At 28.3% G+C, this 26,436-nt stretch overlaps 1 protein-coding gene across 2 annotated transcripts; it reads left to right on the top strand.

The window, feature by feature from the left end:
- The first annotated feature begins 945 nt into the window (after positions 1-945).
- LOC142320969 (uncharacterized) lies at positions 946-18,910 on the top strand. 2 transcript variants are annotated; one of them, XM_075358963.1, is made up of 5 exons: positions 946-1,244; positions 9,601-9,724; positions 10,979-11,106; positions 14,968-15,057; positions 18,705-18,910. In XM_075358963.1, the coding sequence occupies exons 1-5, from the start codon at positions 993-995 to the stop codon at positions 18,732-18,734; spliced, it is 624 nt and encodes a 207-aa protein (XP_075215078.1). In that variant the 5' UTR covers positions 946-992; the 3' UTR covers positions 18,735-18,910. The 2 variants fall into 2 exon arrangements, with proteins under 2 accessions (XP_075215078.1, XP_075215077.1); XM_075358962.1 differs by lacking the exon at positions 18,705-18,910 and adding an exon at positions 15,454-15,556.
- The last annotated feature ends 7,526 nt before the right edge of the window (positions 18,911-26,436 follow it).

The raw sequence follows: 26,436 nt of genomic DNA, 5'->3' as shown, positions 1-26,436 counted from the left end.
ATTTGTCCTTCCATGGTTTAGTATCTCTGCTCTTATTTTTGTTATTATCAGTTGCTGTTACAAAAATGAATAAAAAGGAATATATTTTGCATAATCAAAATTGAATAATTATTTAATTATAGAATACTTATTTAAGTATTATGTTACTTTTTTAACCTGAAACTAAAGATACCTTACTAAGTACATTTAAATATTATTTTATTTAAGTAAAGGAATTTAAAAAATATATATATATGTGAAGTAAGGTCAACATCTTTTGAAACACAACAAAAAAAAGTACAGTTGATAAACTAAATAATCATTAGACAATTAAAAACCAACTGTGAAATAACACATAATTTAACAATATTAAAAAAACAATGTCTAAGAAATATCATTATTAATGTATTAACAATAATGTGAAAATCTGTATGATTGTTAATAAATATAATTTATTTTGTAAATATGCAGTTTTAATCCACAAGTAAACTATTCTTATCAGCTGAAATGTTTCAACATAGATGAGAAATGCAAAATTCTTGGTGTTTAAATAAGAAGAATAAATTATAAATATAAATAAAATGACCACACCTAATTAAAAATACTAATCAATTGAACTACTCTAGGCTAGCATTTTTAGTATACTTGTACAGTCAGAATTCCACATCATTTAAAACATTTGTGCATTCAAACACTCTATTTAGAATTGTTAGTATCCAAATTTATTTTAAGCAATGATAAAAATTTAAATATTGTAAATGTATATTTTATTAAGCCAATAAAAATAAAATACAAAATTTTTTTCATTTTGGGATCAATGAGAAAATTGCTTTTATGAATAAATTAAAAAACAATGAAGTAAGATAAGATTCACTTTGAAATTTGCTGCAATAAAGATAAGAAATTTTATTTATTATGTAATAATGGCAGATAAAAATAAAGAAAAAACTATGCTTTGCTTCTTTATGATTATTATTATTAATTCTGATCTAAGAGTTACTTATGATTCCAATATGAAATTTATAATCAAGATATTAGTTCTTTTCATTTCACTATTATTCATAAATGCCAAAATTAACAAAACTACTACTAATATTTTAAAACTGAAAAAAACGTTTTCTACAATGCAATTTTTTAATAAAACTATGCTTATTCATAAGGTTAAAACAAAAGCCTTACATTTTAAACACAGTACAAATACAACTAAAAGAACTACAAATACTGAAGTAAAGTTATATCCATATACACGAGACCTAAAACTTGAGGTAAGTTAATAAAAATGTTAATAAAACAACTCAGCCAACAGAAAGTAAATGCATAACTACAAAAAATATTTATTTAAATACTTCAATAACATAATCAAGGATTAAATATAGAGATTATTTTATTGTTCGTTAATAGGATACACTGAAACTGCTGTCATTTTACGCCACTAGCATTATGTAGTGAAAATAAATAATAGTTTTTAACCTGGCTGTGTAAAAAATTAAAAGTAGTTTAGATCTTTTATTAAAAATGCATGTATGTTCTAAAACCTAACATAAATGACACAAACTGATTTTTTTTTTTAATATTTGGGTAAAGGTTTTGTGATATTATATGAACATATTTCTAAATGTGTTCATTAACATCACATAAGCACTAACTTCATTGTATTAGTTGCTAAGTGAAAAGAAAGTGGCAAAGAAATTATAAAATCATTTAACACTTTTCTTTTTGTGCAAGTATAATTCACTGCCCAATGAAAATGAACATGAATATGTCATTTACTGTGAAGAATAAATGTGTGAACTATTCAATCTATTAACATTTTTAAACTATTGAAATATTCTATGGTTTTCTAGGATTTTTAATTGACTTAAAAAAAAAGAGGAAGTTATCAATTAGACTATGTTTTTTTTAATGTATGTTACGTAATATCTCCAACGTCAGAAAATTGATTTTGATATTTTTTTTTTAATTAAAAGTATACCTTTGGAATGGTTTCATATACATCTTAAACAAATCGGATGATAATCTTAGCAAAAATAACAAAAAAACCGAACGGCTCAACACCCTTACGCGCTGACCATTACACCATTACCGAGTTGCTCTGTTCCCTGTATGACTAGGACATTAGTAGCAGTATATTATAGTTGTTTAGTCTCCATACAAATATTTAAGCCATTTCTTTCTTTATTTTCTTCCTTTTTTTCTTTTCATTCAAACAATCATTCTTTTTTTTCATGGCTATTTTTCACTTAACTCCATATAAATATTAAACCTATATTTAATATTTATTTAAAATGCTGAAAAATAGTGTTATTCCTAATTGCAAAATTATAATATAAATGTTTATATTATGCAATAATAAATTCTAATTTCCCAATATTAAATAAATAGTCATACAACAAGCTCCTAACCGACATCACTCTGTATGAAGCGAGTTAGTATTATAATTTTTCAATAAACAATATTCTATAGTTACTATAATCACTTTTTTTAACCGGGTACTCACTAACCTTGTTCAAATGTCTACTTGCAATAATGAAACCTATAAATTGGATATGCAACCTCATCATTTCTGTCAGAGCTTTCTAATCATGTGCTGTATTTAATATTACATATTTGGGCCCAAATTAGACAAGACAATGCCTTCTAAAGTTTTAACTTGGCTAAGAGTGAAATAATCTGCCCCTTGGCAAAATTTTTCTTGCCAAGGTCTATCACTTTCCTGTCAAGAGTTGTATCCTGCAGTTTGTGAAAAGTTACAACCCAGCTTAATATTAGAGATAGCATTCTATGCTCGACATCACCGTATTCCTTCATGGCTTGAAATGTTGTACTAACTGGTGAAATGGCTACTCAGTCATCACACCTTTCATTCTAAGACCAAGAGTCTCGTCATCAAATTTTATGAGTACAGCTTCCGGTAACTCTTCTTCCTCGTATATCAAGATGAGACAGTGAGAACTTTCCTCTTGTGTTTCGTTTGACAAATGTTTGTGTATTAAACTATCACAATGAGCATGACTCTCTAGACTTTCATTCTGTAAGAATGAAAATCATATGGAACAGTCTATACCAACTGATGTTTTTTCAATTTTTTCCCCAAATCCATTATGAAATTATTTAAATCAGAAACAACAATATTCAAAAGCTTACTCTGATAAATTGAAGAGTGGTAATAAATTGAAAACAAATATCTTGTGGGATAATTGAACAACTGTCAGATTGCACGAAGTGTACATTTACTTTTAATTGTTTTGCAAACATGTAAAGTTAAAAACCAAAACTAAGGGATTATTTGTCAACTAATGGATTTATAAAAACTGCATACCCAGCATTAGTAATGCCAGGAGATTTTTTTTGTGATTTTTGCTAATTTTCATGAAAAATGATAATACCCATGTACCTTATAAATGGTATACTAAGCACAAATTGAGGCCTTTTTGAACCATTTGATTTCTGAGTATCCAGCATGCTTTTCTCAAAGGGAAAAGTTGACAGTTGATGAAGGGATATGTGGATATAGAGCCAGGATATGATTTTTTATAACAAAAACAATAATAAGCCAGATAAATATGGCATAAAATTATATATTGTTTGTAATTCGTCAACCGCATATGTACTTCAATTTGAAATTTACACAGGTAAATCTGACAATAATTCCATAATTTCTCTTTTCCAAAAACTTCTTTCTGATTATCTTGACAAAGAACATAAAATATTTATGGAATGGTTTTACAGCTCACAAGCTGTTTTTGCTTTCCAGCTGCTCCAGGATACAGGGACAATGAATATCACAGATGTCTAGGATCCAAATTGTTAATAATTCAAAAAATAATTATTTGTAACGTTTTAGTACTATTATTTGTTGAAATGTGTTTATTTTTATTTTTTATAAATTATTTTATTAACAGTAAACTAAAGAAATATATAACAATATGTAAAATGAAGAAAAAATTATTTACTCAAATTTAGTCTGAAAACTTTCTCAATTTTAAATCACCATTTTATACATATTTTATCTAGACTAGTAATTTTGTAATATATATATATATATGTGTGTGTGTGTGTGTGTGTGTGCACGCGTGCGTTTTGGAACATTACATTATGTACATGTAGTACATATAATGCATGTGTATGTTTTGTAATTACATATATATATATATATATATATATATATATTCATGTATTTGTTTAGAATGAGTTTGACAGAAGAAATTAATTTTATAGATTATTTCTAATGTTATTTAAAATGTAATTTACTTTTCTCTGCATTGAGAGAGTGCTATAAGGTTTATTATACATATATTTGCTTGATTTAAGGCAACTGAAGAAAATAATATTTATTGATTTTATAAAGTATAGCTTATTTTAGTAAATTCAAGGATATACATGTATGCATGTGTGGATGTGGATTTGAAAGTTAATATTATACACAAAATTATTTTACGTTTTCAAAAAATATACACACAACCTTAGCCTTCTGTACATTCTTATATTTCTACCATAGAAACTGAAACCTTCCTGCAACACTTCAACAAACATACATATTTTCCAACAATAAATGTGCTCATAAAATAATATATTGGGCACTATTATGTCAATGACATTTATTTAGATGATATTTATTATAGCATGATAATAGAAGATAATAATAATAAATAATATTAATAATAAATAACTATTAACATACATAAAGAAAATACAGTGCAGAACTTTACAGCTGAATACAAATGCTATAAACATATAAATTTTCTTGACCCTTCAATCACATAAAATAAATTAATTAAAACATACTTTCAAAACACATAAAAATCTAACAATAGTGAAAACTCTTATTCACATCTCAAATTACACCTAAACTCATCCTTGTCATCTGAAAACAATATTAAAAAATAAAAGTTCTATCAAGTTAGCTTAACATGACAGTTTGAATTTTATATTAAACAATGTAAAATTGTTTAAACATTGATAACAATTGATAAATAAAGAATGATATATTAAAAAATTGAAACCAAAAAACTTCTAATATAGTACTCTTTACAATCATATTCTAAATATATGTATGCCTAATTAAAAAAAAAAAACTGTCAGCAGTAATTACAGCTGATGCCAAAATAAGAACGGCAACACTACCCAGAAGATAGTTGGAAAAAGATGACTGAAAATCATTTGTAGTAAGTAATTAAACATGAATTATTTCTGAATTGGACCTTGTTTGTTTACTGAAGTTTATAACTTAAAGCAGTTCTCATTGTCCGACCAAGGAAAAAACTTGGCAAAACAGTAAAAGATAAAATAAATTAATGAAACACATGACGTGAATTTGAAAATATGAAACAAAATACATTGTAGTGTATATAATCACTAAAACAAACTATATTATTGTTTAGTGTTAATTATGGATTACTATACTGAAATAAAATGATAAATATAAAATTAACTATCTGATCACATACTTCTTCATAATAATGTACAATATTTTAACTCGTATTTTAAATTTAAACAATTAACAATGAAGTTACCATTGAAAATGATGCTATGTTGTGTGAGGTAAGTAATAAAAACTTACTTTATCATTTAATTTTGATCATTTAATTGCAAACTTAGGTTTTTGATTAGGTTTATATACACATATAGAGTGATTCAGGAGGAAAGAGAAATAATGTGGGAACTGATTCTGCAGTGTGAAATAATGAAAAAGGTTCATAATAAACATATATCTGTCGGTGAAAAGAGATCATACTGAAATTTTTAAGGTGTTTATAAGCAATAAACTTGATGGTTTCTCATGTATTTTGACCTGAAAAATCAAATAAACCAGGTCCCAGAACTGTTTCCGGCTTACTTAATAAGCATTTTAGATCTGTTTTATTTTTGAGATAAATTTTAATTTATAATTATTTACTAATGTAATTTTGTGTCCGGGCCCTGATAACAACACCTCGTTCTGCGCTCAGGGAAAAATGTAGTTTTGATATCCAAAGTAAAACAAAAAATTCTGTTAAGGAAAATATGTTTTTTAGGTTTGAAGTACAATAGATTGATTAAAGGACTAATAAATACGTAAATTCTATTATCAAAGCTTGTAAGAATTTGTTCAAAGAAAATTGATGTAATAAGGTATATAAAAAAACAAAATCACCTTTTATTATTATAAAGAAAATTTAGAAAAATGTTATGAGTTTCTAAAATTTAAAAACTGCTTTACTAATATAAATTTGGACTTGAAAAATTAGTTTGATTATACTAATTGTATACTTTGAAATTAATTTGAATACTACTCATTTTTGTTATAAAATTGTGGTTATTTGTTACCAATAAACGTTAGGTGGATTATTTGTTTTTTGTCAAAATTTTGACTTTAATTATTTTTGAGAATCAAGTTCATGTAGTTATTTTTGTGTTTGTTGTACTCTGTACTGTACCAAAACTTTTTCTAAACTTACTAAAACTGTACCAACATTTTTCCAAAAATGCTGCGCCTCTTCACCCATGCAGAATTTGCTATGATTTTTGTGTACGGTCTTTGCGATGGCAATCCATCTGCGTGGAAGAATACCAATGTAGGTATTCTAGATGAGTAGTTGCAAACCATAAAATATTCTGTAGAATTTGTCATAACCTTTGTGAGAATGGTGCACTTCAACTGGTAATCCTAACCGTCACATGGTGATGAAAGGAAAAGAATTCTTAAGGTGGTACTGCTTAGTCCTGCAACGAGCACCAACGAATTTTTACACGATTCAACATTCCACAAAAGTACAGGATGGAGAACATTACAAACTAATGAACTGCATCCTTATTATGTTCAGAAATTTCAACATCTCCAACTTGGTTGCCATGCCAGTTGATTGCATTTTGTCAATTAGTTAACAATAATTACCACTTAATTCCATTCATACTATTTTCGGACTAGCTGCTTTTACTTTAATGGCATAAACAATACACAGAATTCACATCAGTGGTCTGAAGAACTCACATGCTGTAGTTGAATCAAATTTTCAGCAATGATTTTTGGTGAACTTTTAGTGTGGAATGATCGACAATCTGATAGGTCCTTTCATACTAGAGCAATGTGGCATGGAAAGAAATTATCTGGAATTTTTAAACAATGAATTTCCTATAATGCTTGAAAATTCTCATTGGCGACACGAATTGAAACGCATTATCAACTTTATGGTACTTCAATACATTTGCTGGTAAATTGGTTGGACGTAAGGACTGGTAAATTGGCCACCTAGATCACCGGACCTTACTCCCTTAGATTACTGTTCATGGGGATGGATGAAATACGAGATATATAAGTAAAACGTTGGTAGTCACATGTGATGAACTGATCACTCACATTCTCAAAGCTGCTGCCCCCATTAAGGAAGATGAAGATATCATTAGGCTGGCAACAGAAAATGAAAGGAAACAAGAAGTTTAATGATGCAAATGGTGGAATTTTCGATCATTTATTGTAATCTAATACAATATAATCTACAATTAGTATTTTTTTAAAGTAAATTAAGAGTATTTTAATGATCACTTTGTTGAAGCTCGTTCTTTCATAATAAAAAAATATTTTAATTTTTCAAAATATTATTTTTATAAATACATAACAGTTTTCTGTTAAGTTTTGTCCTGGGTGTTTTTTTTTCATAGACTTTATTACATCAATTCTCCCAAAATGATATTCTCTACATGTTTTTTATTAGACATTTTACACATTTATTATTCATTTAATAAAGTTATTGTACTTCAAACAAAAAACGTGTTTTTTATCTGAATTTTTATGTTTTATGTTGACAGTTCTGGGACCGGATTTATTATTGTTTTCACGTCAAATTAGTAAGAAAGCATCTAGTTTACCGCTTATATAACGCCTTAAAGATTTCACTATAACTCATTTCACCAGGGAGGATTGAAATCCGGCAAAAATATATTGCTATCCATAACTTGATAATAAAGAGTTTTTGGAGATATGTTTGTGTGAGCGTTTTCCTTATTACAGTCTCTAGAATTAGTTCCCAAATTATTTCCCTTTCATCCTGAATCATCTGTATATGCAAATATAAGAGTATACATAAGAACTGCTTTTTTTATGAACTCCTATTATTTATTTATGAAAGAAATAATCTGCCAACACAGATCATAATTTTTTTTTCTTAATAGAATCAATTTAAAAAACTGTACAATTAATTTTTTAAATAATATTTTTTTTATTCTTTCAATTTTGGTTTTTTAAGTTGGCCCAAAAGTAAAAACTTAAAAAATTTAAAGAAAAAAAATGAAAATCCATAACTTTTAGTTTTTAGTCCATCTTCTCAATTAAATTTATTTATTATAATGTTTAACTAAATGTAAAATAGTGTGTTCTAAAATGTTTCAGTGCGTACTGTGTACATAAATTATGGAAGTGTAATGACGAAACTTTCTTAATTATTATGTTGTATTTTTATTTCATTATTTTATAGAAAGAGATATTGTAATAACTGAAATAGTTTATAAAGGCATTGAAAATGACCTCCTCCATCAGTACAACACTACACATGTTTCAATTGGGAGGTCAGATCTGGTGATCATGCAGGCCACAAAACCCTCTAAATGAATGTTCACAAAAGACATTTCATAAAAAAGTCATTCACCTGCTGTATGCACTGTGGTGCCATCTTGTTGGAGCCAACCATGATTGATTTACAGTTCTGTTAATTGGCTAATGAAGTTTGTTAAAACAGCACAATAACAATCACTGTAGCTGTATTTTCAAAAAAGATTGGACTCACAATGCGCGGCCTACTCACACCAACCCAGACTTCAATTTTCGCTTTTTGTATAGATTGTTTGTAATTGATGAGGGTTAGTTTCCACAGTCATGTATTTTGTGAACGTAATGTCGATGATACCTTCGGAATTTTGATCTATAGAACGTTTTAACCATTGACAATAATTTAGTCTTTTGGCATGATTTATAGTTACAGACATTACTTTGACATGAACAGACATTACTTTTTAGGAGAAAATTTCTAGTTCTTTTCTTGCATTATTACGTGCGGTAGCAAGTCTAGAATTTATAATGATATCTTGCTGCTGTGCCAACTTATGCATTGTTGGACTTTCAGCCGTAGCATCCAAAATATCAAGTAGCTTTTATTTGTTTAGTTTAGGTAGTCTTCCACTTCGAGCAGCGTCTTCAACAGAGCCTATTCCCAATATTTTACGATAAGAGTTCATATTTTGGTGATGAAAGGAATAATTGGAAACTTTTCAGAAAACTAATGCTTCACTAAATCAGTATTCTTGTCACTTTCATGAAAGATGTGTTCATTGAGAAAAATGTGTTCCTCTACCAAAAGAACCATTACATCTCTCGCAATTAATTATTGATTCTGATAAACGAAATGCTTTTACAAATACTGGCAGAAATATTTTATTCCTGTTCAATCTTATAACTAATAATTTTAAATGTATAAATTAACTTTTGAAATACTTAAACTACCAACGAAAAAAAGTTAAAATAATATAAAAGAATGTATTTTGTTATAATTATCATTTTATAAATTTATAATGAGAAAAAATATATTTGTAAAATAATATTATCATCACTCATTTGTAGGAAAATATGAAATAAATGAAAACATATTTCAGGAGAGAATAGCTTTAGCATCAAAAGAAAATAACAACTGTTACTACAAATTTGTATCCAGGAATGGAACAGAGATATATATCCGTGTAAGAGTGAAGCCAAAGTCATTAAGAAATGAAGTAACTGGTAAATAAATTTTAAGATTATGTTATTAAACATTATTTTAATGCTGAGAAATTATTGTTTTATATACACACACTATTAATATTAAATTTATTTATTTTAAATGTTACAATAAAGTTTAATTATGAATAATACTTATGTATATGCAAGTGTGCATATGCATGTTTTTTCTCAAAAAATTTAAAAATATTATTATTACAGTATTTCATGATGTTATAAAACCACATTTTGATACCTAATTTATTAAAATCAACCTTAAACTAAGAATTAACAATACCAGTGTTAAGTACAATATAGCAATAAAAGTAAAAAAAAAATAATAATAATAATAAGTATTTAAAGTGTTTCTTTAAAGTGGTCATTAAATAACATAAATAATTGAGTGGGAGTGATATGACAACTTTCACATATAGACAAAAGAGAAGAAGAACTTCAAATAATATTCTTTATTTTGTCAAAGTATGAGTAAAATATAATACATTGCAGGTGGAAGAAAAAAGCACAAAATTCAACTGCAAAATACTTCTGATTTATTTATTTTTCTTAAGAAAATAAGTATTTCACTATTTCATTAATTACACTAAAAAAATGATAGAAGTCATGTCGCAATTTGTAATTCTAGGGTAAAGTTTTTTTAGTATTTTTATTTCTGTAATATTTATTTACTTACTTATCTACTATTGTTAATTACTGACACTGTTAGTACTTGTCTCTTTTTCTCTTTAGCCTCCGGAACCACCGTAAGGTATTACTTCAGAGGATGAATGAGGATGCTATGTATGAATGTAATTGAAGTGTAGTCTTGTGCAGTCTCAGGTCGACCATTACTGAGGTGTGTGGTTAATTGAAACCCAACCACCAAAGAACACTGGTATCCATGATCTAGTGTTCAAATCCATGTAAAAGTCTTTACTAGGATTTAATAGATTTACTAGTAATCTACTAAGTTATATTAGTCTACGTTACAGGCTAAAAATAATTACATTAATTAAATCCATCATGTTCTCTGGCCATTTTTTCAGTTTTCAAGAGAGATTTAAACATTTAATCATAAATCAGTTTATTTTTCTGATATTTAGTTAAAAGAGTGGATTTCAAAAAGTAAATCTTCAAAAACAGAATATTCTGATTCATACCAACATATTCTGCAAAAAAATCATGATTGTATTGTAAATTTAACAACTATTACTAATAGACAAGAATACTGACAAACAATATCAGAAAAATATTTTTTTGATTTTTATTATTTTTTTTCAGATATGAATAAACAAGTAGTAACAATTGATGTCAACTCCCTCGGGTTTGGAAAGAATAGTAATAAACAGGTTCTTAGCTACATTCAAGGATTATTAAAAGTAAACGAAACTCAATTAGAAATTGTATCGGTAAGATTTCATTTACATCATTATAAATCTCTAAATCAGCATGTTTTATTTAATCTAACAAATAGAAAAAATCTGTGATTAATTAACTGATGATTTTGATTCAGGTATTTTAAACCTCAATTAATGGTACGATTAGTAAAAACTGTTAAAAAACAAAAATTAGTTAGTTATTCATTTAGTAACTCCATTTTTAAAAAAAGTACCAGAAACTTTAAAACAGTAAAAGTATTAATGAATGTATACATTTGAAGAAATACTTATTAAATTGTTTATTGAAGTCTTATTTTATCATTATAAATGATACTAAAAATGTCCTATCTTACAAATTAACCAACCCTATGTAAAGTAGGTAAGCCTATGTACATATTTCAATCAAAATAAAATGTTTTAAATGGGTCAGTTATGATAAATAATCAGTAGATTAATTTTAATTTTTTTGCCAACATTCTGTCACCTTTTACTGATGAACATTTTTTGCCATTTCATATATTTATGCTACAGATTTAATTGCTGAGCATGATTATTTCACCTTTGCATAAACATGGAAAAATATGTAATCTACATGTGTAATAAATGTATTGATAGTAATAACAATTGCTGTTGTACTATTATGGATTTATAAAAATTCTGTTTTCTGTTTACTAAATGTTAAAAGAATAAAGTTTGAAATGGAACAGCTAGAATATTGCCATTGGTTTTGTTGATTCGTGTGTGGGGTATTCATGTGATGAACTGGATTTTTTCATAGATGAGATGTGATTCCATCTGGATGGCATATAAATACCCATAACAGTAGGATTTGAAGTACTGAAAATCCCCTTGCGTGTGATGAAAGACAATTGCACTTGCAGAAAATGGGCATATGGTGCACAATATCACAAAAAAAATTATGGTCCTCTTTTCTTCAAATACACCATTACTGCAGAACAACATCGGAATATTTTATTGTAATTCATAGCACTCTTGGAAGAGGAAGATCAATACTGCTGGTTACAACAACATGACGGTGCAACATCACACTATGCAATTCAACTTATGATTTCATTAATGAATTCTTTGGTGATCAAGTAGTTGGTTATGGCTTACAGCCACCAAGATCTCCAGATTTGTCTGCGCCAGATTCTTTTTTTTGGGGTTACCTCAAAGAAAAACCTTACAGCAACAAACCATGAACACTTGAGCAACTGAAGGTCACAATATTGAACAAGCAGTTTTAAATATCAACCCACACTCTGAAAACTGATGCAACTGAACTGGGAAAACAGTTGCAAGAAACAGTGACAAGAAACATTTTTATTTAAATATACCTACTGACATAGATGGATTGCGTTTTGTACAGGACACTCTTTATTTAATACATTAAACATTATCATTAAGTAACATGGAGAGGTTGTTTGCTTTTTCTTCACTCATCTCATTTTACAGAATTGCAATGTATTGTACACTATAAATAATAATAATAATAGAAGATTATAAATAAATATTTTTTTTGTCTGATCAGTACACAATACAGTCTATAAATCACATCAGGAATTTGTAAATATCCTACTCCAGAGATTAAAAAAAGAAATAGCCCTAGCATTTGCCTGGATAGATCAAGAGAAGCTGGTAAAACCTTCATCAGAGCAGCTTCATAACTGTGTACATGTTTTGAAATTAATAATTTAAAAAATCCAATTATAAATTTTTATGAATAATTAAGAAATGGGTCGTACCTTAGATTTAATATATATATTTAGTATTTATAAATCACCAGATACACACATATAAAGCAAGATTGATCTTACCTTCAATCTAATAAGGCCTTTTCAAATCCTTTAGATTCATCATCAGTTATTAAAGTACTATAATTAGCATTGAGCTACTTCGTCAACCAAGTCATGACTGATTAAAAATGTTCTTTATTACACAGGCCTACCAGTTCATCCTGCTCAAAATTTACCTGGTGGTTTATTAAATTGAAATTTTTATATTCATAAATATATTTCTCCAAATGCTCCAGTTTGTTTTTAACGTTACAAATTTCTAATATTTTAAGATTATTTACTAAATCTGTAATTTTATGTCCATTTGAAATCAAGTGATCTGTCATGATCAAAAAATTTTTCTTTTTATTTTTAAATGCTCTTAGATGTTCCTGGAATCTTGCTTTAAATGATCTATCAGTTTTACCTATATATATATATATATATATATATATATATATATACATAGCATCACAGTATATGCATTTAAATTTATATATGCCACTTAAGTTAAATTTGTCAAAAATATAATTAGTGCTGTAATTAAAGAATTTTTTTGAAATATTTTCTACAGGTTTATATACAATTGCATATTGTTCTTTATTATAAACATTCACTATTTTATTTGTGTTTTTGTTTGTTTAATTGTATAAATATATTTTTTAGCATAATTTTTAGAACCATTCACTAGAATAAGGGTAGTGTTTTTATTATGTCTTCTTTAAATATCCCCTGTAAATGTTATCAATATAAGATTTATTGTAGCCATTTTGTAAAACTATATTTTTTATATATGCCAGTTTATTATTTAATACCATCTTATTGTTATGTGAATAAATAACAGCTCTCTTAAATAAGTAAGAGGGTAATAGGTAAGTAAGAGAGTATATATAGGTATGTAAGAGAATTTTTTATGATGTGTGTATGAATGGGAATTGTCACATAATATTTTTAAGTAAAATATGTCTTCTTATTATATTTAATTCTATCAAATCAAGAGGAAGTTAAATTTAAATAAATTACATTTAAGTTAATATTTATACACATGTCAGACCAGGATGTAAATCTATATATTCATATATAAAAATAGATCATTCCATAATTAATCTGCATTCAAATTAGTTTTTCCAAAAAATAATTTAAAAAGCTTAAAAATTTACATGTGTAAATAAGTTTCTACATTTAGATTTTCCTTTAGAGCTTCCCTCCATCGTAAAATAACTTAATCATTTACAAAACAAACAAGTACTAGAATGCAACAACAAGCTACTGTTTTATAAATTTCTCATAAATTTTACTTATGTGAAAACATTTTATATTTAAATGTAATCAGAAGCCTAAATGCTGGTTCGAATTCAATAATGTTCCCATTGTTTGGTGTGTTTGTATAAAGCCTAGAAGACAGTTTTCCTTAGAAAAAGATTACTTTTTAATAGTCAGTTCCTTTCCTTTATTAATAAAATAACCTTCAGGGGAAACCATAGGTTACAAAATGTTAAACAAATAAGTTTATATAAATAGGCCATAAAAGTTGTTTATCCTGTGTGAAAATCTTGCTGCAATCCTTGGCAAAAGCAGATATTTCTCTGTTTCCATCAACCGTGTTGTATTCAGTTTATAGGTTTTACCTGAAAATGTAATTTGAGCTTTTACCTAAATTCAAAAATTTACCTTAAAATTTTAATCCCCATAATTAGGCTGAGGGTAAAAAATGAATGTAAATAATAAAATAACAAATAAATAATTTAAAGAACTTTTTAAGCAATTCTGGAAGTGTTTTTTGACATTTCTTTTTTGGGATGATGGATGCTTTTTGCTCTCATAAGGAGGAACTTTCATAAATCTTTTACGGGTTTCCAAAAATTACATTTTAAACAGTATTTAAAAAGTTCGTAAAATTTTGATGTTCTAACAACAAAAGAAGAAAAGTGAAATATTTGGAACTTATCATAACTCAGAAACAGTATTTTTCTAGAAAAAAATTATATCAGAAATATAAGGGTGAATGTGGTTTTTCATGACCAGAAATTAACTGTACAATATAAACTGTTTATAAGTTACAAATGTAATAAAATAAAAATATTGTTATAATAACCTTCACTGAATTATTTTACAGGGAAATATGTCAGAACATAAAATAATAAAACTAACAGGATATAAAGACACTAGATTCTCAGTTTTATACAAATTTGTTGATGCATGGGAGGTAAGTGAAGACTGCGGCAGTTTCTCAGAAAATTATTATTCAATTTAAAAAATACATATATATGTTGGTGTAAAATGATAAAAATGAATATTCCTTTGAATATTAAGAATCATTAATACTTTTTTTTAAGGAAATTGCTATTTTTTTACAAAGAATTTAAAGAAATATGCATGTACAGAGATTATGGCACAAGTATATTGGCATAGTTTTTTAAAGAAAATTGTTTTAAATAACTTTGTTCATTTTAACTTGATAAATTAGTTTTGTAAACAGTATTTAGAAAAACCAATTGGTAAATATTAAGTCTACAGAGATAATTGTTATTTCAATTAAAGAATTGTAATAAAAGACAAAGTCTAGAAAAATAAGTGAGACATAAATATTGATATTTTACAGGATCTGTTTTTCCCGACTGAAGAAAATGAACACCAATATTAAACATTAAGGATAATGGCTGTGGTAATAGTAATATAGAGAATAAAAAAGTTTTGAATCAGGAGTAGTAAATTTATTTATTTCATATATACAATTTTTTTCCCAGTACATTTACAACAATTCATGCAGTTAGAGACATATTACATGTAGTTTTTTAATAAGTTTAGAATTACTTTTTTCCTTAGGCTATTATATACTTTTTTTAAATTTATTTAATTTTATTGAAAACAGTCTTTAATGTTTCCTACTGCTAAACTTTCTTTTACTAAACATGAAAATAGCAGCTTTCATCACACTTAATCAACACTTGGCTTTGACTTACTTCAAAACCAGGCATGATAATTCAAAGATCCATTTGCTGCAGGTATCCTCCTACTCCAAACCACTTTACTGTGTTCTTGTTTTCTTTTAGTAGACTTCTTGCTACTGGCTGAGTTAGAGTAAAAATTGTAAATTTTTAAATTATATTATGTTTTTTGAATGTCTGTTATTGATGATCAGTAAAATAAAGAATGTCTGATATTGGTGATCAGTAAAATAAAAAATGAATATGTTAAAAAACTATTCTAGCTGAAAATATTTAGTATTCAATATCTGCTGAGTTACATTTTAAAATTGTCATTAAGTTTATCAGGATCATTTACTTGTACATTTTTTTAGGTTGAAATGTGGATCTTGAACAAATTTTTATACTTTATATGAATTACAAAAAAAAAGAAAATAATTATTTAACTTAACTTATTTTGTTAACTTTATTTCACACATTATTAGTAGGCGTCTGATATTGTGGTTACAAATTTACAATGTGAATAGCCCAGTCATTTTTGCTAGGTTTCCAAAGTTACCACATACACTTTGATTTCTCAAGTCTGATTACACAAGACATTTCTAATTAATGGACAGTTACTTCCCATCAAATGGATTATTTAAAACATTGATTTCAAACTTTTTCGCCCACCAACCACATTGAGAATCGAAGATTTTCTAGCATCCCCCAAAATTTTTAAACTTACTATTTGTTAAAAATAATTGCAATTGCTATTTAATTATTATTATTTTAAGATACGCTCTTAATGTAGTGTTGCAGTTTTTAGATTTTGTTCATTTTGTGTTGAGATATTGAAATTTTTAATGATTGGGACTGTAACATGATCTTGGGTTCCAGTGATAACCAATACTTTATTACTTTTTAAGATTAAATAATCTTTAAATAATTATACTTAAAAGATTTCAATACCTCAACACAAAATGAACAGAAGCCAGAAACTGCAACACTACATTAAAGACTTCACAATTTGTCGTTAAAAGCTAGATCAAAACCGATTAATTTCCATATTTATCAATACATTGCTTAAATCGGGAGAAATAGCACATTAAAGACAAAAGTGGACTTTTTAAAGTGGAATATTTTGGTTCAGAAAAATCATAGAGAGATATATAAAAATGAGATTAAAGCTTAAGTCTGAAGCTTTTAAACAATTTTAATGCAGATTACTGAAAAAAATCTTGTTTCCCCGATGCGCTCAATCAAATACAAAGAAAAACTTTAAAATTTTTAAGACTTTTCTTCTCACTAATTTTTTTTTAATTTGATGATTTTTGAAATCTGAAGTATACTGTCAAAACGTAGAGCAGTCAAGCTTTATTATTTTTTTATTCTACTCTCTAAACCTCCTGGTTGCAAAGTTAAAGTAGTTTGAATACAACCATTTTTTATCATAAAATATAAGTGTCTCTTTAATTTTTTGTACTAATGTAGTAGGTATAATTTAGTTTCAAATATCAGGAAAATATAATTTTTGCTTTTTTTTTTAATCAGCCATCACCTTCCTAGACCACCTGAATGCCCCCAATTTTCTGTGGACCTTCTCCTGACCCCCCCTCTCCCGAAGTCCTCCAGCGCCCACTAGGGGGTATTATCATGCACTTTGAGAACAAATGATTTAAAACATACCATCATGCTACAAATAAATGTCCCTTTTTTTTAAATACATAAAAATCATGTAAAGAAAAAAACAAAAAACAACCACATATTTTGTGACTACATTCATGGTTAATTGCCATTGACATTCTTTTACTGGCATATCTTGTAATTAAATGATGGGATGTCTTGAACAATTGTACACTTAATTGTTCCATAAAAAACCAATAAATAAAAGGTGCTTGAAAATTAATTTACAAAATTGCTTCTCCCAAATATTATCATTTCAAATAATAAGAAAGTAACTAAAAAAATTAAATATATATATTTTTTTTAAATTACAGTATGAGTATTAACCTACGATATTATAGGTTAAAAGTAACCTTCTAAAGTAAGCAAGTTTCCTTACTTTTTAACCAAACAAAATGCACATAAACAAAAGGTAAATAATGTAAATTTGTATAATATGTTTACAGTATATATCTATGCTAATTCACATGGTTAATGCTTAATTATATATGCTGCAAAAAATTCAATTACTTTATTTAAGTTTATTTCTATGGTCAAAATTACAAATATCATCAATTAACAATGTTTTAATCTGTAACCTATTTGTTGTATGCGGTATTACCACAACTAGGAATTCTGAGGGAGTTGGAAACAACACTGAGAATGTTTTCAAAGATTATGTGTGATCTAGGTCATGTTAGTAAATTTAACATGTGATTTTTTTGTTATCAGTATGTCTATTGATAATTTTATTGTTCCAGGGTTTAAACTTAAGAGATTTCTGGAACCAACTGATAGAATATAAAATACACCTTTTCAATGTTCATTGTATAAATATATTGGTTAACCTAATATAATGTATATATTGGTTACCTAATATAATATAATATTGGTTAACTTAATATATTGGATAACCTAACATGAGGCACTTGATAAAAACATAAATTCATGCATGATCCTTTGATCACATCCTCACCATTGTTTTTCACTGCCTCAGAACATCTGATAACTTAAGAATTACCATTTCTATAAACATTATGTTATGTAATTCTGGAATGATTCATTCCAAAAAAAAAAAAATTTTTTTTCAAATTTCAATAAGTTTTTAAACCTATTACAAAGTACATCACAATAAATGATTTGAATAAACAAATAAAAAATAAAAGCAGCAATCATATGGCTTTTAATACTTTAGTAACACAGATGAATTTAATTTATTGTTACTCTTAAGAATTCTTATAGCAGTAAATTTTTATGAATGAATACTTTTTTTTGTGTGCAGCCATTTGAGGACAGTGAGGATAAATCATGACTATGAAGACAAAAAGATTGAGTTTAATTAGTTGTGCATAATTATATAAAACATTTACACTGAAAGAACTATTTTTTATAATTTAAGACTATAAGCCAGATAATCTCACCAATATTCATTTTCACACTATACAGATATCATATATATTTAAAATATACATACTTTTGAAGAACTCTTAACAAGATAACCTAAAAACCAATTGTAACTTATTTTTTTTTATTTTTATTAATAATGTTGTAATAAAATAACTAAATGAATAAATTTTCAAATTTAAATTATATTGTAATATCATTTTTATCAACTTATAACAAGGAAAAGTACTGATAAGAAGAAATCAGCAAATATCAACTCAGTCAAAAAAATTAATTACTTGTCATTACATAATACAATATATTACATATTAATTATAAATACTCACTTTATACCAGAATGTAATGTAATATATTTACATATATTGTAAATATTGTACACCTGTAACATATTTACAGGTGTATATCACCTGAGTGATATAGTAAAGATCAATAATATCGCTAACTTTTGTAGTTTACACCCAAGAACACACAAGGTTTTGTAATATTTTCAACCAGCAAATCTCATAGGAATCATAATGGAGGAGAGCTAGCTAGACGTAATTGAATTAGTAATATCTTCTTATATTAGTCGGCAGAATATTATGAACTAAAAGTTTTCATAGCAATCTGGTTTCAATGTTTCAACTGTTGCATTGTATGGTGTACTGTGCACTGGATACTTAAGTTTCAAATACTCCACAGGAAGAAATCGCATCATCTGAAAGGATGAGTGATGTGGCTACCCATTTGATATTTCCATAATTATTACAAGATAACATAAGAAATATTCTTCAAAACTGCCATGTAAGTACATTTGGTGCAGCTCATGTAGATCCATCTGCTGAAAATGTTTCCTTTTTTGTTGTATGGCAAGTGTTTCCAAGAATCAAAAAGTACATAACATATTAACATAAAGTAACAGTTACAGTATGAACTTAACAGTTCTCTTTTATCATCAAAAGCATATGTGGTCCAGTAATGTCAAAGAAGAAACTTTGTACCAAATGATGTCAAGAACAATGAAGTATTCTCTCATTAGTTCTGTGATTTTACAGGGAAACATTTTCAGTTCAATTTTCATAGTAGCTAAATGCTGCCTTCAGATAGTCCAAGTGAGACAATAGATGATGAGTATGCTGTAAGCTTTATTGAATATCACTCACAACCCATTCTCACTGGCAATCCATTCTTAGACTACATATTTTTTTTTACATTGCCATGTTTCTTTTTTAATTTATAGCCATTAGCTTCATAGATTTTAACCCAAGTGTTGAGATCACAGACTGATAAAACAAGTCAATTGCAATATGTTCAAAATTCAAGATTTCTGGATTTCTTTCAAAATTCAAACAGAACAGTTACAAAACTGTCACCAGCTTTAAAAGACTTTACCAAAAAACTACATTGTTCAAGATCTCATTGCAACTGTACATATAAAATAATACTTTTTAAGAATACTGAAATGCAGCAGTGTGTGTCACTTCATTAAATACTGTATAACAGATTCAGTACATTTGTTTAATTCTGTCTCATTACACCAAATATATATTTAATCATTTGAAGATATAGACAGCATTCACTTGATAATGTCTTTATTGGTATTGTTAATACAAGTACACATGTGCATCAGTCTTTTATAATATATTTAATTACGTTGTGTTTTACAATAAATGTATTTGATAAAGTATTATGGTCAGTGTATCAATATACAAAAAAATGCAGAAATGAAACCAATAATTTAATTGACTTTCTAGTTTTGAAACCTCAGTTGAATTTTATATGTAAAGGTGGAATATGCTTTAGTTGCTCTGTTACCTTTCTTTTATATCAATCATATATTTTTTGTTAAACAATGTAAAGTTGTTGAAGTAAAAACTATTACAATTCTTAATTGATTTGACCACTTAAATGATAAATCTTTTCCTGAATGGAAATCTGTACTGAATAAAAAACCACAAAAAAAATGTTGGTATTATCTAAAAAAAAAAATCAATCTCTATGATATTCAAAGAACTTATAACAGCTTCAAATAATTTTGAACCATTAGTTGCACAAGATGTGAAATCAACCGCAACATGATAATTCAAAATTCATTTTTGTTATCATAGATAAAATAAATAATCAAAATACTGAATGTTCAAAATGTATCATTGTTATTGACACCATCGCCAAAAATAAAAATAAAATACATCATTCCACTAAGTTTTACTCTGATATAGCAAAACTACTTGAGAAAAGTTAACATTAACTTCTACACTTTACAGCTTTCTATCAATAGAAATTTCCAAGTGGTTCTAGAGTATACGTCATTATCTTTGGCTTAATGACTTAACTGAAGAAAACAGAACAAAGCTATCAGAAAACATAACATTAGGCAAGTTAGTAAAGTACCATTTACCATGTTTTTTATTGATATAAGAAAACAAAACAATAAAGATGTATTTAAGATTCAATTTATTAAATGCTAAAATTTTATTTGAGATGCCTTATAATAAAAAAAAATAATCATTCAATGTCAAAGGTGCCAGAGATATGGCCATTCAAAAACGTATTGCAGAAATCCATTTTCCTATATTAAATCCTCAGTACTGACAAAGGAATGCCCTAAAAATGACAACTACACAAAAACTACAGCAAAATGTACATAATGCAAAAGGATACATTCAGCTAACTATAAAGGATGTGAAATATACAAGTTATTTTGTGTAAATATCAAATACCTAGAGATGAAACTTTGAATTAAAGAAATAAATCACTCTATAGCCACAACATAAATCAACCCACGCAACAACAACAAAATTACTCTCCCAAGATATTCTTGATTATTTTTAAGTACCAGTACTGTTTATAAAAAAAATTAGATTCCAAAACTCACTTATACAACTCAAGTTCAGAGTAATTACCTATTTTTTTTTTTTTTTCGGTTTTAACCTCCGGGGCTGCAGTTAAGCATTACTGTACAGAGGATGAGATGAATGATTTGTAGCGTGTGTGAAAAATGCCATGCCTGACTGGGATTCGAACCCGGGACCCCCGGGTGAAAGAGTAATTACCTGCTAATCTTCTTCTGCACCCAGATCATTATCTAAGTAAGAACTGACTTATTGTCCAGTAGATGTAAATTGAATTACAGGTCTCATTAACTTTTGTATTATGAAAGAGTTATCAGGAATAAATACATTGTTAAAATGTTCTCAGAACTTAACATCAGATCACTCTCTCTTTCACTGATGCTGGGCACAAAAAAAGTTCATAAACCTTCTCCAAAACTGTACTATATATTCACTGGCTTGGATATTTTTAGATAGCTTATAAATGGCTCTATGGATTTCAATGTACTTCTAAAAAGAGAGCATGACATAGACTACATCGTAAATCTATTTAACCAATATATTCAAGAAACAGTATGGTCAACCATACCAGACTTATGAAATGATTTACAGTTCTGAAATAAAAATTATGTCAGGTTAGCTGAGTGGTAGAAGGCTTTAGCAGCTTTCTAAAAATCCAATAGACAGATGAAACTTTGACAGTACTGCTAAAAATTGAAAAAGAAAGCTGTTCAAGTTACAATGTACTTAAAAAATTATCTGAGCCTTTATCACTTATGGAAACAATTGATTTTTCACTATGGGAATCTGAGAAAAGAATCATACTCATCAAATACTACTGATATGAAAAAATTCAGCAGTTGGGTCAAAACTAATAGTGAGAAGGTTAATGCATTTACTAGCCATTAAAAAGATGTTTTCCAACTGTTTCCATCACAAATATCTTCTAAGTAAAAATTGACTTACAAGAGTATCTCACCTTATCAACTGTCATTACCTCATAACAATCATATCATGATTGACAATTATTTCATTATTACATTATTTCACTATGTCAACACTGCCATAATCCATGCAGTCTTTTGAATATTGGCCCCAGTCCTGGGCTAACAGAATTATATATATGATTGACTTTAAAGTGTGCAAATCCTGCTTCTTCTGACCCCATTGTGCCATATGCTTTATAGCAGTCCTATATTTTTGTTCCCTCGGCAATGCTATTTTTTATCTTTCCTCAAAAAGCCCTCATCTTGATGATTTTATCTGGCTCTTTGATTTTAACAATAGGTTACTTGCTATAGTGTCATCTGCACACCCACTTCCTGCACATTTCAGTTCCAATCTTCTGCGGTTTTATTGCACATTTTTAATTCATACCATTTAATAGACAGGTCTTCAAACCAGCAGTAGATGAAGTACATAATCGTTGCAATTAGAATGCAGGTCTCCTAACCAGTTACCATAGCAAAAATTAACCTTCAGTATTTGCGCAAGTTACTGCACCATTTACACATTCGCCGAAGTGAAGGCTACATTTCATGACCAATTTTAAAGCAGCAGGTAGAATTCTGTGTTCTGTAGGAAAACGTAAGATGAAATCTTTTCATCTTATAACAAACGTTAATAGCTCAATACAGACAATGTACAGTAACATAATACTTTCAATGAATAACAACCATCGTAATTGTGACAGCAAAAAAGGTTTGCAAATGGTAAATGTTATTCTGTAATAAAAATTTATAGAAAAAGAGGGAAAATCAAGTTTGTTTCCCTTTGTAACAACTTTTTTGAATTGTTTCAAAAGAAAATTGTAATATTTTATTATTTATAAATTAATTTATACTCTATACTATTAATAAACAGGAGAGAGTTTTTTGTTTATCCTAAACAAACAAAAAACTTTGTTAGGGATAAAAAAAACTACTTGATCAATTGCTACCAAATGTTTACCCATATTTCTTGGCATAACTGAAAAGGTTTTTTAGATATATTTCAACTCAAAAAAAAAAAAAAATTATATATATAATATATGTAGTAGTGGAGATTTGCTGGTTGTGGCATAAACTTTAAGGGGGGAAGTCTACCTTCCAAAAAAATTATTTGAACCCCTCTCACCTTACAGGAGGGGGTGTAGAAAATATGAATTTCATGATAAATGTTATAATATTTTACATACTGCATATTTTGAAATTATCAAAAACCATTATTAAGAGGAAGTTCTACTCTATGTAACTTATTATAGATTCTATTCTAACCACTTGAATTTTTAAAAAATTGTGTAGTTCAAATAGAACTTAAGTTATTCAGTTTTTAGTGATTGAAAATACCTGAAAATAAAATTTTTAGGAAATAGACAAAGATATAACTTATAGTTTTTATTCATTCCTAGAATTTCCTCCCCCCTTAATGAATTGAATTAATGAACTGTGAGTCTCTATCACTGCATGAGCTGGGTTTGAACTGATTGATTCGAATCAATAAATGAATAATATTACAAAAATAATAGAATTTAATTTGCGTTATATAAAATAATATTAAATAAATTAAAAAAAATTGTTTAACAATAATGGGCTTCCCATGGAGACTGTGTGTGAGGCTAGAACGGTGAGGTGATGTTGCAAGCACTTTGTGCGAGGCTAGACCAATCATCACCATCAACTGTTAACAAACAGGCTGCTCTTTTGGGAGGTGCAGTGGTGTGCTTTTATTATATCTTTGCAAACAATTGTCAGATTGTTCCCATTTTTAGAGATCAAAATTTTGGCATCATTATCAAAATTTTGGCATCATTATGGAAAACTAATTGTGTTATTTATTACAAGTTGAATATACTAATAACAAAGAAATAATCTAAATACTTAAAAGAATATAAGCACTAAAATACAACTTTCTCACCTAACAATCATGAGATTGTTTGCAGTGGGAACTTATCCTACAGTAAAGCAAAAAAGATAAATGCTACCAAGATACTATATTAAATAAATGGCAGTAATAATTGTAACTTTATAACATTCTTTTGTTCGTACATGTGAAAATCACAATTGAATAAATATTAAATTTAAATAATACTTGTGCTTATGTGTTACTGCGAGAGTATGGTTGTTATGATAAATAATATTTGTATGAATGCAAACACTTTCCTCAACAAATTGTGCAGTTTGTCAAAGGATGGATCCTCCATCAGAGTGTAGCACAGGCCTTGGTCCCTAAATCCATTATATAGTTTCTATAAAAGATGAACCTGAAGATGCCCTTTGAAGGCTTTGATGGAAAAATGGCGGAGATTCTTGTTCGCTCAGTTGGGGTGAGTGCGAGAGTTGTCACATCAATCTTTAATAAATCGTTGTTTGGTGGATAGTTTGCTGTGTGTTGGAAGAAGGGGATTGCAAAATTGTTGTTTAAAGGTGGTGACAAGGATTCTGCTGTTACTTCTTTGTATAGACCCTTGATGTTGCTTCTGGTTACTGGTAAGGTCTTTGAAAAGTTCTGTATTCTGCATATAAATGAGAGGTTAACTTTGTAAAGATTATTGATGAAAAATCAGTACGGATTTCATCCCGGAAAGGATACTGAGGGCACTATACTTTGTATGATGAGTGTGGTAATAAGCAGTGAGTCGGAATATGTCCTGGGAATTTTCCTGGACATTTCCAGAGCATTTAATAATTTATGGTGCCCTTCTGCTATTTACCAACTCAAAGAAAGAGAATGTACTCTTAGTGAATTGCAAGTTATACAAAGTTAGTTATCGGGATGTGCTGCTTGACGAGAGCAGCCATGAAGTTGACAAGACACTGTCTGTCCAAGGGATTTCCCCAGGGCAGCATGTTGGGTCCTTTATTATCGGTGGTGGAGCTTGAGTCTCTCCTGCAGTTGAGGTTGCCGAGCAGGTGCTGCATCATGTCTTTTGCTGATGATGGGCTCTTGCTGGTCGAAGGATGTTTACACAGGGAGATTGAACTCCAAATCACTCAGGAAAGCGTATTAAGTATGTTCAGGATCAAAAGTACCTCAGAATGCTTCTTTATGAAAAATTACAATTTAAGCACCTTCAATACGTCGCAGAGAAGGCCTGTAGTGCCTTCTTCGGTATTCGAAGTATGGTCAGTCCTGATTGGGGTCTTAATTTTAAGACCATTGGTCAGTATAAAGGTGTGTGCAAGGCTATTATGCTATATGCAACACCTGTTTGGGCAAATAGGCTAAAATATAAAAGCTATCAAGACATATTATTAAGAACTCAATGCCTTATATTTTTAATGGTAATGGGTGGTTATCGTTAACATAATCTTGGTGATAGCAGGTGTGAAACCGATAGACTTGATTGCGTCTAAGAAGCAGCAGTGGTGTGTTGGAAAAAAGTCTAGTGAGTTAAGTTCGGATAAAGTTTGAGAAATTGAACAATATGGTAATACCTTGTGGCAGGCCAGATGGGATGAGACAGAGGGTGGCATTACATGCATGATCTCTTTCCAAACATTGTTGGTTTGCGGGATGCCTCTTAGGTAAACCCTAATAAATACATGATGCAATTCTTTCCAGCCATGGTGTTTTTAGGGACAAACTGCAGAAATTCAGCCTGTAGATTCTGGGATGTGACCTCAGTGTGAACCATTGGATAACATCTACCATGTTCTTTATGATGCTCGAAGTATAAGTTAATGCACGTGGAGACCATCTGTCAGCGTGATCTTATCGGGTCAGCGTTGGATCTCCTTGTAAACTGGAGGAACCAGACAAATGGGCAGTAGTGGAGGAGAGTTTTATAGTGTACTTAGGAAAAGAAAGGGTTGCTGAGGG

This window comes from Lycorma delicatula, chromosome 3 (assembly GCF_047948215.1).
Source record: "Lycorma delicatula isolate Av1 chromosome 3, ASM4794821v1, whole genome shotgun sequence".
Classification (NCBI taxonomy): Eukaryota; Metazoa; Arthropoda; class Insecta; order Hemiptera; family Fulgoridae; genus Lycorma; species Lycorma delicatula.
Note: the sequence above shows the minus strand (reverse complement) of the source record. Positions and strands in the feature narration are given on the sequence as shown.